General features: G+C 33.1%; 1 protein-coding gene across 1 annotated transcript; it reads left to right on the top strand.

Annotated features, from left to right (window-relative positions):
* The first annotated feature begins 489 nt into the window (after nucleotides 1-489).
* LOC149561217 (DELLA protein RGL1-like) lies at nucleotides 490-1,992 on the top strand. Its single transcript, XM_089827761.1, has one exon. The coding sequence runs from the start codon at nucleotides 490-492 to the stop codon at nucleotides 1,990-1,992; it is 1,503 nt and encodes a 500-aa protein (XP_089683887.1).
* The last annotated feature ends 11,530 nt before the right edge of the window (nucleotides 1,993-13,522 follow it).

Below are 13,522 nucleotides of genomic sequence, written 5' to 3'. Positions count from 1 at the left end.
TCTGTTACATTTAAAGGAAAAAGACGAAAACATTGTTATTCCTTTCCAAAGCTACTAGTACCTTATCTACCTTCCCGTCCTCCTTATATCACGTCTTTGTTATCTCCTCGGTCACTGCTTTAAAAGCTGTCTTTCTCGGATCCCATTAGCAGACTGGATCATCCGGATTAGAAATGCCTACATCATTTCTTAATTAAATAAAATAATAGAAGACAACTGTATTATACTATAACTTAGGAGATAACTGCATTGCAATTATAAATTTAGTGAATTGGTCTTGTCAGAATAATGTTCACGGCTGTTCATTGTTAAACGATGTGGGAGAGGCATTGCCGATTGGACTAAATAAAAAATTTGAAGACAACTGTATTGTTATTAACTTAGTACACAAGCCCATTGTGATAATAAAGTGAGTTAATTTGTCTTGTCAGAACAATCTTCTCGGCTGTTTAACCTTTTTGGAGAGCCGTTCCACTAAGCGGAGAAAGAATGAGTGCATTTAATGATGGCATTCCACAATTTCTACAGGAAAGAGATGCTCCTGAGTTTGCTCTTCCAGACAATCAATTGCTTGCTTTCGGAGAGCATCCGATGGACTATTTTTCATTTCAAAAATTTCACTCTAACGAAGAGATTGCAAATAGTGATATCATGCAATCGCAGTTAGAAGGTTTTTGTGCAGCAGATAATTCCAGCGGTACACCCGAAAATTTTATCCATGAAACACAAGTTTTTAATGAGATGGTAGCAAAGTGGTCTAATCAAATGATGAATTCGCACGGAGCTGTTGAAGGAAGAAATTTGTTGGGCGAAGAGGAAAAGAGGCTGGAACTAGTTCGGCTTATGTTAGCATCCGGAGAATTGATAGGCAACCGGGAATATGATCAGGCTTCCCTTCTTGTGAGTAAATGCAAGAAATTGTCTTCTCAGGCGGGGAATCCCACGGAAAGGCTCGCCTATTATGTCTCAGATGCACTACACCAGAGAATCCAAAGCATGTCAAACAACGCATCTCGGCCATATTCAAATTTTGCCTTCGATGTGGACTCTAACTATGACAGAAAGTGTTTTCTTAGTCTCGCTGCTTACTATATTAGTGTTCTGCCGCATATCAGACTGATGCAGTTCACTTCAGTGCAGGCAATAATAGATGCTGTGGGAAATGAGAAGATAATTCATGTAATTGATCTGGGGATGCGAACTGGATCGCAATGGACAGTACTGATTGAATATCTTGCACACAAAGCCAGTGGTTATAATACCTACAGGCGTCAGGTTCTTAAGATTACAGCCGTGGGGAAGAATGGAGAAGAGCTGAGGACTACTGGGAACAGACTTCGGGAGCTGGCGAAATCATTGGGTATTCCCTTCTTCTACAACATGTTGGAGATCCGAAACATGGAGGAAATCAAGCGAGGTCTATTGACTGTAAAACCAAATGAAGCGGTTGCCGTTTATGCTCCACTCGTTCTGAGAAGTTTGTTATATGACCCAGTTCTCCTGATCAATGTTCTATGTGTTATCAAGAGACTGAGGCCTCGGATTATGGTGACTGTCGAAGTAGAAGCTAAGCACAATTCTCCATCATTTGTGAATAGATTGAACGAGGCGATTTACTATTACAGTGCCATTTTTGATTTGTTAGACGTTGCTACTCCAGACAGAAATGATCATAGGAGGGTAAGGAATGAAGAATTAATCGAAGGAAATCAAATTAAAAATATTATAGTCTGTGAAGGGAAGGAGAGGAGAGTTAGGCATGTTCCAATTGATGTATTGAGAGTTTTTTTCAATGAAGCGGGGTTCACTGAAAAGAACTTCAGCTTTGAGGCTTTGTATCAGGCGAGACTATTATTAAAGGAATTTGCCTCCGGAAAGTATTATACTCTTGAACCTGATGGCCATGCCATCATTGTAAAGTGGAAAGGAACGCCATTAATTGCACTTTCTGCCTGGAATGTTCCTAAATCAATGCTCGCAGAAGAAAAATAGATACTCCAATTAGAACGTTTCAGCATTCAGGCAGGAGTTTTAATTACTGTTTTGTGAGTAAACAACATTCCAAGCTATTCAATTATAAATTAAAATGTACAGTTGCACACTATATATAATGGTTCCAATAATTAGTGTTTAGGCCTTTGGTTTCGTTTTTGCTCCTTACTTTTTTATGGCTCCCCTATCCTAACTTGTAGCTTTAAAAGAACTTTGAAGTCATAGGCGTTTTCTTGTATTAATGTTATATAATTATACTGTTAGTTCTGATCAAGTGTTCGTGGTCATCGGACTGTATGCATATGATCTTCTGTCCTGATTCTTAAATCAGGGGATGGATGGATAGATACCCACAGCAATTCTAGATACTTGTACTCTTGACATAATTTTTTAACCTTTATTTCTGAATCGTCAGAAAAAGTTACAATTGCATAACTATATCTATCAAAATCTACAGAAATATTTACACTTCATTGGCAAAAGATGACATCCCGTTGATAGACAGAATGATAGTTCAAGAACTAAGAAATCGGTGTAGTAATCATAGAATGTCTATGAAACAAAATTTTGCTGATTCAAAACTATTTCTACTACCATTACCCACTCATCGGGCTTTTATCAGAATGGTCTTCAATTATTTACTAAACTTGCGTACCTGCTTTTCCAGCCACGCTCTCTGGGATCAGGACACTATCTATGGGCGTTAGTCTAGCCTCCACCACCGACACCGCCACTCATTCACCTTGCTATACTAACTTTTAAACGATCCCTTTTCTTAAGATGTTTTGATTAAAAAGGAAAGGAAGAGGGTCATGATTCCAGATAACAGTAAAGAGCATAAATCATTTCTGTCCTGGCTCATTATTGTTGATAGGTGATTACTGTTGATATGTGAAGGCTAACAGTTATGGGTATTTTTCCTTCTATATATTGTGTCTCTCAGTTTCACGAGACTTTTCAATTTTAATTTTATTGCAGCTTATTTATATGCTGTTTATTTGTACACATTTTTTATACATTAATACAATACTCTCCAGTCTGAACGTAGTCACATTTGTGTTGTGTTTATCATCTAAATTCTAACCCCAACAGTTAGAGTCCCACCTCAAATTTATAAGAAATCAAAATAATCAAAACACACCATATTCTTCAAATAGTATAAATCATTCATATCTAAAACTAACATAAACCTAAACTTTAAACTACTAAACTTAACCAAAAAAACTAACATAAATCTAAACTTTAAACTACTAAACTTAACCAAAATAAAAACCATGTATTGAAATAGCAGTGGGGATTATCGGAGTTATAAGTTGACAGGACCCAACTCTACAACATTGAGGGAACATTAACAATATAAAAACAAACCACATATCCCTTTTAAGACGTGTCATTTGATGTCCTTTACATTCTCGGATCACTGAAATATAATAGCAAAAATGTTTACGATTTTTCTTTGGAAATTGAAGGCTATGATCTTTGTGATCACACATGCCAATTGCATGTATCTTGTACAAGAATGAATTGGCGTTTTATATATTGAATATATTAAGAATGATATTTGTAAATAATATTGTTATAATAATAATTATCTATTTTAGATATGTTGTGAGTCTTCTATTTGAAAGATATTTTCTTTGAGGTTATTAGAGATTAGCAACTAACAATAATTAATTTGAACAAATATTAATAAGTAATCTTGATATTGGTTTAAAAAATAACAAATATTTGTTTTCCATAATTTTGCAAAATGGCATTTTCATCTACATCGGAATTAATGATGTAATGTGATCTTTTATATTTTAGGTTATTGTCCTATGCATGCCATCTTAATAAAAAAATATTGAAACAATAGGGCAAGTAATAAATAATTACAATCAATTTCTAGAAAGAGCCTATGATATAATGGTAACTTGTGAGCTTCTTATGTTGGAGATGTCTACTTGAACTTACCAAATTATAATAATTAATGACATCAAATAATAATAATCTACCACATAATTTTGACATTTAGAAAAAATTTAAGAAATGTTGGAGATGATTTATAATTAACTTTTAGTTTATTTTTAACTATGCATAATCTCCCATAGTTTTTGGATATTTGAGTAATAACTCGATAGGATTAGCTGTAAATAGTATTTATGAAGAAACTAATTGTCCAATAGCCCCCCTTATTTCTTCCCTTCCCCCTAAAATATTTATGGTGGAGAAATTAGTTGATGGAGGAGCATCCTAGTGTAGTTGACAATCTTTTATATTAGTGATGTAGGAGTATCGAGATTGGATTTTGTTGACCCTATATTTTATGTAGTTAGCATTATGTTTTAGGCATATTGGTGGACCTTGTCTTATTTATGGATAACAATTGGAGTGTTTGTATTGGAGTTAGACCTCTTTTGGTGGTTTCTAGTAAAGTGTTTTTTTTTTTCCTAGGAAGACTTTGAAATTCATTTTTGCGAACTTCAATGAGTGGGATTCATCATGTTCTATCTTAGATGTAGGTTGTTAGATGGAGTTTGGTCTATGTCTAAGCTTTCATAATATTATTTTATCTTAATACTTAGTTAATATGGTTGTAAAATTTGGGCTTGAGTGTTTATTTGATGTAACTTTCTGGTCCAACCTATGGCTTGGTGGTATAAGAAAAGGATCTTGTAATGTCTAGAATCATTCTTTAGGAGATAATGAGGTAGAGAGGAGCATCCTGAGGGATGATATCTAATAGCTAAATCTTTGCATATGAGGATTGAGTTGTATTCTTCTTTGTATTATTCATAACCTAGAAGGCTATATAATTGAGCATGGTAGATGTAGATATTATGATTCTATTTTGAAAATTGATGTTGTTTGAATCTAAATATTTTTGTTATTATTTTTATTGTACTATGTGGTTTCAAAATGTGGGCTACAAAATTTTCATTGGAGGTACACATGGCCTTACACTACATCAAGTAGTATCAGAGTGAAGGTTTGATTTTGTTGGTAATTTTTAGAGCATCGTTGTAGAGATTCCATGTGAATTTTATTCTAGATAGATATTCCTAGACTTGTGAAACTATTTTCTCTTAATCGTGTGAGGTAGAAATTTGTGATATGACTTGAGAACAACTTGGGTTTACTACAAGGTTATCAGGTTGTTTGTAGAGGGTTTTCAAAGATCTTAGAAGATGCTTCAAGAAGTTTGGACCCTACCATGGTTGCAAATCTGTATGATGCCATGGAGACTAAGATTTCACAAAATACTAGGTCAAATTTCAAATTAGAAAGAGAGTCAACAAAGAATAAAACTATTGTAGAGATCATGAGAGCTATAGCTAGTGTATCAAAGAATGTAGGTACAAAATATGACTACGAGGAAGTCATTAAAGACTTTAAGATTGGTGGATTTAGTGGTGAGGCTAGAACTAAGTGGATGGAGAGATCTCTAGAATATATAATTTTTTGATTGGATAGATCTACAACTCATTTGAAACTAAAGCATAAGATGGAGGTTTCTAATTTCTCAGGTACATTGAATCTCAAGGACCTGATTGATTGGATTGGTGATTTGGAAGACTAATTTGAGCTATAGGATATTGGATATCCACTCAAAGTGAGGTTGGCATGGGCTAAGATAAAAGGACACATTTCTTTATTGTGGAATAATTGCAAGTGGATAGACAAGAAGATGGTGAAATGAAAATCACTCTATAGAGGTCACTGGTGACCAAATTTAAGGCTATGTTCATTCCTACTTATTATGAACTTGTATTTTTTAAGAGATTTTAGACTCGAATGTAGAAGGAATATATAAATAAAGGATTATGCCAAGGAGTTTTACAATATAAAATTTATGTCTAGACATAGAGAATTTTCTAACAAAAATGTGGCTAGGTATATTAATGGTTTGAGATTCAATATTTAGGATGAGATTTGCATTCTGAAGATTGATTCATTTGAAGATGCTTTTTCGTATGCTTGAAAGGTAGAAGATAGGTTGAGGAGAAGACATCAAGATAATTTTGAAGTGAAGGATAAGAAAGAAAAATTGATGAAAGATAAATTGATTACTAAATATGAATGAAAAACTATTTAAGCAAGGAGAAGAACACATAGATGTAGATTTAATGGTACTTTCTATAGATGTGCTAAAGAAGAAAATTAATCTTTTGAATTTTCCAATGCCAAGAAGAAGATCAGTGATAGAATAGTTTCTATGGTGAATGAGAATGAAGAATTTGAGAATGAGCCCAACATGGAAAATAACTTGTTAGTATGACAAGTATTGTTTGGTGAGAAACTCATGGAACCTTATTCGAGAATAAATTTATTTAGAAATTATGTAATTCTGGAGGTAAATGTTGGAATATGATTCTTGTTGGTGGTAGCAAGAATAGCGTAGTTTCCACGGAGATGGTTTAGAAACTTGGTTTTAAGAGAGTCAGATACCCTTTTCCTTATAGGATTAGTTGGCTACAAGATGAACGTGCTTTGGAAGTGAGGGAGCAGTGTCTTGTTAATTTTTAAAAATTGGAAGAATTTCAAACAAGTGTTGTGTTATATTGTAGGCATGAATACTTGTCACATATTAGTTGCTAAACCTTGGGAGTGTGATTGAAAGGAAGTGCATGCTTATTTTAAGAAAGTACTTACTATTGAAAATGGTGGTAGGAATTTCTTTCTAGTTTCATTGTAGATGTAGAACTCAATGGGAGGAAATTGAGTTTTAATACTAAAATAGAGCTAAAATATTCTAAGAAGAGAATATATCAACATAGGAAATAAACCTGTGGTCCATCAAAGAAAGATGTGAAAATCTAGAGTAAACAATTATCTGTTTTAGGGATATATTTTCAAAAAATGAATAAAGGAAAGAGTATATAAGTTAAATACTTGGAGGATATGTATGTGAAGACTAGAGTTCAAATTTTATGTTGTGAATCTTGAAATTTTCTTGGCAATCCTATATGTTGGTGATGCAAGACAATTGAGATTTTATTTTCTAGACCCTATGTTTTCGATGGTTAGGATTATGTTTGGATCATATTTTTGGACATTTTCTTATGTGTACATAATTATTGGAGTGATTGTATTGGAGCTAAAGCTCTTCTGATGGCTTTTGGTGATGTAATCTTTATTTCTTGGTCAGAGTTTGGAGATAGTTTGAAATAAATTTTATGTTTACAATCATTTTTCTATTATACTTTTAGTTATTAGTTAGTTGTATCTATGAAGGGTGTGAAGCTATGATACACCTTTTTATTTTTATGAGACAAGGTACCAATATCCCTATTTAAGAAAAATGTTTTAATACATGATAGGATAGTCTACATTCCTTAATACAATACAAGATGTTTACTAATAGAAAAGACATTATGAAGTCATTTTCATTTCAATGCAATTACTTGTTTGAATATGCAACTAAAATACTATCATGTGTTTCCATATGAATGAGGCTAATATAATGATGCATCCTTTACATATATTATGTAATATGGTTTTATCATTGCTTATGTTCTTCATACTCCCTTTGTAATGGGTATATGAAGGATCATGGTGTGTCAAAAAGTGGTGATCTTAAAAGTATGTCATTCTAAAATGCCTCAAAGAATTTCAAAATATATTCCAATTTTTCCCACCTATCGTGATACCAAACCAAAAATTAAATACCTTCACAATGCCTATTATATTTTTGGATACCAACACTACATGGTCAACTTAAAAAATGTTCACTCTATACTACCCAATTGGGTTAAGGAATGTGTTGGATACAATTGTTCAACTGTGTGTTGTCTTTGATGTCACACAAATGTGATATCAGTCATCAGACAAAGTCTACCAAGCTTAGATGGTCAGCAAGGCAAAGGAAAGAGTCTACTGAGCTCAGATGGTCAGCAAGGAAAAGGATAAAGTCTACTGAGCTCATATGGTCATCAATGCAAAAGACAACATTTACCGAGCCCAGAAGGTTAGTAAAGAAAATTTGCAGTCTCTACCGAGTAGACAGTTGTTATCGAGATTTCAAGGTTAAACAAAGATATTTAGTTATTACCAAGCTCATTTAGTCATCAAAGGGAATTATGGTAGAAATAGTTCTTACCGAGCTCTCATGGATAGAGAAGGAATTTAGTTCTTACCGAGTCAACTCGATAACTAAAGGATTTTGCAGATGATGCAATGTTAGCCAAGTTAAGATGGTTAACTCAAGAAATTTCTAGAACTAGTATTTAGTGAGTAGGGTCAACCAGTGAAGGATTTCATTTATTTTTGAAATAATGTCTATTTTTTTAAAGAATATTTGTAGCTGATTGATGTATAGACTATTGGTAAATGTAAAATGAGAATGAGCTGACTTGATAATTTGAATGGTATAAATAAGAGGTCAAGTTGCAAATTATAAGTGTGGAAGTGGAATTGATGTGATATGAGGACTGATTATTATGGAAGTAAATTTGAAGGATGATCAGATATCATTGAGGAGCAACAAAGCCATATTTGATCAAGGAGGATCTAATGACGCAAAACAGAGACTTATAATCAAAAATTTAGTTTCATCTTGTTCAGGTCAATTCATTTTTGCTTTCTAACAATTGTAGTAATGATTTCAAATCTCTTAAAAGAGTTTGTTTAATAGCCATTTTGTAAATCCTCTAACAAGGTGACAGTTTAGTTGAATTGTTCTAAAGACCTCTAGCAAGGCCACTCCTAACAAGGTGATTAAATCCTCTAATAGGGTCACACCTAACAGTGTGTATTGTAACCTTTAACAGGGTTGGCTACTAACAGGGCTCAATTCATAAGAATGAAAATTGGTAACTAGTTACTTGGTGGTTTTTCCAATATTAGGTTTCCACATTAAATCTGTTGTCTCTTGTGTTCATTTTGTTTTCAATTGCATGCATGATTGCTTGAAGATAAGTAACAGTTTAATTTACTAAGTTACAACACTTTTGTTATATTTACTGAGTATCAGAAGTAACTAGATCTTTAAGACATCTAAGGGATATCTGGATTAATTTTTGTTAGTAACTAATTCACCCCCCCTCTCAACTACTCTATCTTTAATCCCAACAATTGGTATCAGAGCTTTTCGTGCTTTCAGAAAAACATTTCAAGGATCTAAGCCAAAGATCAAGATGTCTTACAAGAGGGAAATTACAAGACTCAATAAGGACAACTTCTCAGCATGGCAAGGATTGATGAGACTTTATCTGGCTTCTATTGGTGATTCAGGATTGAAGTATCTTGATGAAAATTATGCAAAACCTGCTGGTACATTATTTGTCAATGATAGTGCTAAAAGGAAGACTCACAACAACATGATGATTGATATAGCATCTGCTATAAGTTATGAAGAATTTGATGACATCAAAGATTACAAAACTACCTTTGAAATGTGGAACAAGTTGAAAGAGATCTATGGAGGAGATGATAATGTGAGAAGAGCCAAAGTAGAAATTTTGAGAGGTCAATTTGATCAAATGACGATGAGAAAAGATGAAAACATTGCAAAGTATGTTGAAAAAGTCAAAGCGCGTGTTAGTGCAATCAAAGCATTTGGAGGAAATATCAAGGAGGAGACATTTATAAGTAAAGTTCTTAGAACTCTACATCATATCTATGTAATCAAAGTCCCTGCAATTCAAGAAAGAGCATGTGAAGCAAATCATAAGATAAATCTAGAGGCCATAGTTGGAAGATTGACTGCATTTGAGCTAGACAACTATGATATTTATGTTTCAGTTACCAAGAACATTGAATCAGTATTTGAAGCAAAGCTTTCACTCAAAGAAAAAGGGAAGAAGACAAAGGATCCACAGTTAGACAGTGATGAAGAATCAGAACAAAGTTCAGATAGTGATCTTGAGGTGGTTGAAGCTCTACTAGAAAGAAAATATTCAAGAGGCAAAGGGAAATACAAAGGTAAGGTTCCTCTAATATGTTTTTCTTGTGAAGAAATTAGATATATTTCTGCTAGGTGCCCAAATAAGGAGAACAAGGATGAGAAGAATGGTTACAAGTACAATGGCAAGAAAGACTTCAAATAATTCAAGGATAAAGGTAAGAAAACATGTTTCATGGCTAAAGATTCTAATGATTATGATGATGAAGAAGAAGATGAAATTTTCTACATTGCTGTGAAAGATGAGTCTGATAATGATGAAGAAATGGCACTTATTTCTCATATGAGAAGAAATGATACATGGATTATAGATAGTGGTTGTTCTCATCACATGACTAGTGATAAAACTAAGTTTGAACACTTTGAAGACTATGATGGTGGCAGTGTAAGATTTGGTAACAATGAACCTTCTTGTATAAAAGGAAAAGGAAGAATCTATCTGACAAAAGAACTTGTATGTGATAATGCATATTGGGTAGAAGGACTAAAGCACAATCTGTTGAGTGTGGCACAACTACTCAATAATGGATTTAATGTAGAATTCATGCAAGGAAAAGAAAGATTTCTGAATGAAAAAGATAAGCTGATTGGATCAGGCACTCAAACAAAAGGTAACTTATTTTATCTTTAACTTGGTGAATGTTCATGTTTTATTGCTCAAATTGAAGAGATTTGGTTATGGAATAGGAGGTTATGTCATGTAAACTTTGACAACTTGATAAAAACCAGTAAATTTAAGAAAGTAAGAGGCATTCCTAACATAAAGAAACCTGAGGTTGGTCTATGCAAGAATTGTCAAATTGGTAAAATGGGAAAGACTAGTTTTAAAAGCAAGAACTATCAGACTGAAAAAGTTCTAGAAATTGTGCATACTAATTTGTGTGGAACCATGGGCATTGAAAGTTATACTGGTGAGAAATTTTTCATTCTTTTTGTTGATGATTATTCAAGAATGATGATTTTCATGTACCTAAGAGAGAAATCAAAAGCATTTGAAAAGTTCAAATGGTATTTGGCCAGAGTAGAAAAGGATTCATTTCACATGAGTTCAATAACTTTTGCATTGAAAGGGGAATCAAAAGACAAGTTTTAGCACTTGGAACTCCTAAACAAAATGGAGTAGAATAAAGAAGGAATAGATCTACCATGGACTGTGCAAGAACCTTAGTGATTGAGAAAAACATTGATATCAAATATTGGAAGGAATCTATCAGCACTACAGTTCATACTTTGAAACGAGTATAGTTGAAAAAGGATTCATTCAAAACCCGCTATGAGTTATGGTATGGCTACAAATCTAATGTAAGTTACCTAAAAGTATTTGGAAGCAAATGTTACATTTTGAAAGAATCTAGAAAAGGTAAATTTGATGTAAAAGGTGATGAGGAATATTTTTGGGATACTCTTGCAAAAGTAAAGCATATAGATGTTGAATTTATCTACTCACAAAGTCATAGAAAGTGCACATGTGAAAGTTGATGAGTTTGCAAAAAGAATAGAAGAAGAAAGCAAAAGGGAACCTAAAGACTACAGGAGATTTGTTTACATTGAACCTGATATAATACAAAATACATTTGTTGATCAGAAATCTTCATCTCCTGAGTCTTATTTAACCGAGTCGTAGGAAGTTCAAACTAAGTCAGTACCTACCAAGTTGCAAGAACCCAAGTTGCAAACAGAAGCTATCAAGTCAGCATCTACCGAGCCTGAGCAACTAGAATCAGAACCAAAAATTGAAGCACATAAGGTTAACAAAGAAAAAAGAAAGGAGCCTGTTTTAGCCAAGTATATCAGGAAACATCATGCACCAGATCAGATCGTTGGAGATAAATCAGAAGGAACAATGACAAGAAGTAAGTTGAAAAGAACTTGTTTACTTGCTGATTTTGAACCTAGAAATGTCAAAGATGAACTAGACAATGAAAGTTGGATTGAAGCTATGAATAAAGAGATAGAAAAAATAGAAGAAAACAAAACATGGACTCTTGTACCTAGACCCAAAGACAAGAATTTCATTGGAACTAAGTGGGTATTCAGAAACAAGCTAAATGAAAATGGTAAGGGCCCGTTTGGTTGCTGAAATATAAATTGAGCATTGGAATTTAGAATGTTGGCTTTGGGATTCTGGAACTTGGAATCTAGATTATGATTAGGTAATCCAATTTGGGACTATTTTGGTTGACAAAGAATTCATTGTGAGAATACAGGTTTCCTCCGTTTGGTTGGACATTGTGGAATTGGAATACTAGCCAAAATAACATGCAAAATATTATCATTCAGGTGTAGCATTATCATCATGCAAAAAAATTCAATACTTATTTGGTTTGTTGAAGTCCAAACATTTTTAATAAGTATAAGAAGATTAAGTCATGTTGAAAGTAAACATTATCATAACAGATGAGGATGAGATTGTACTAATGGATACTAAAACTTTTATGACTCTTGCTCTATAAAAAAAAATACCATTGATTATAATTCACATAATTACTAATATGAAATATGTATATTGTTCAAGTCTCGTTGAATGAATCTGAATCACAAGAACTGATGAAATAAGAGTAAAAAACATCCCATTAAAAATATATATATTTTTAGAGATCCAAAAACAAAATTGATCATCACAACATTCAAACTTGCAGGTGCAAAGTCTAAATTTTTATATTAAATTCTTACGAAATCTTACCTGGAAACACTTTTACACCAAAAAAAAAATCAAAAGAGTAGATTGCTTTTGTCTTGCATACAATTCATTTAACTAAGAAATGATGTATGTGAAAAAATTATGTCACCAAACTTTTTTGTAGTAACTACTGAGCTGAATCAGGTGGAAAAAGCATGATAAATTACTCAATAGTGGCAAATATATGAGCAAGTAATAGTGGAAAATTTCCCCCCATTTAAAAAAATTAAATTTCAAAAATTAGTGCAAAAAAAAAGTGCTCACATTTGGGCATTCGAAAGTCAAACCCAATCAAATTTTACTTTAGTTGAAATCCTCATTTTCAAAAAATGGGATTTAAAATGGGAATTAAAATGAGAATTCCAAATAACAAGTATTTGAAGGAATTTGGAATCCTTGTTTTGGGTGTCATATGGGGATACTGGATTCCACTTTTTTCCAATTCCAATTTTGATTGTGCGGACCCAAACAATGGATTAGAATTTTTTTTAGAGTTTTGAATGCCTATTCCATTCTAATTCTAGCTACCAAACGGGCCCTAAGGTATCAAGGAACAAAGCTAGATTGGTATGCAAAGCATACTCTCAAGAAGGTGTAGACTATGTAGAAACTTTTTCTCATGTTGCAAGATTGGAAGGTGTCAAAACCTTACTTGCATATGCTGCATACAAAGGATTCAAAGTTTATTAAATGGATGCCAAATCAACATTTCTCAATGGACTATTGGATGAAGAAGTTTACATTGAACAACCTAAAGGTTTTGTTGATCCCAACAAGGACATGGTCTACAAAGTGCATAAAGCATTGTATGCTCTAAAGAAAGCACCCAGAGCATGGTATGAAAGACTGCACAACTATGTTATTTAGATTGGTTTTCAAAGAACTAATGACAACAATAGTTTGTACATAAAGGAAGGACCAGATAATAAGATTGTTTCGGCAAAAATATTTGTAGATGATACTTTGTT

This window comes from Cupressus sempervirens, chromosome 4, assembly GCF_028749045.1.
Source record: "Cupressus sempervirens isolate cs-2001-9-10 chromosome 4, ASM2874904v1, whole genome shotgun sequence".
Classification (NCBI taxonomy): Eukaryota; Viridiplantae; Streptophyta; class Pinopsida; order Cupressales; family Cupressaceae; genus Cupressus; species Cupressus sempervirens.
The sequence above is the reverse complement of the archived record's forward strand: the minus strand, read 5'-3'. Positions and strand labels throughout refer to the sequence as shown.

What these genes read in the sequence shown, in the direction of transcription:
- LOC149561217 (XM_089827761.1), top strand. Translation starts at nt 490, where the DNA reads ATGAGTGCATTTAATGATGGCATTCCACAATTTCTACAGGAAAGAGAT.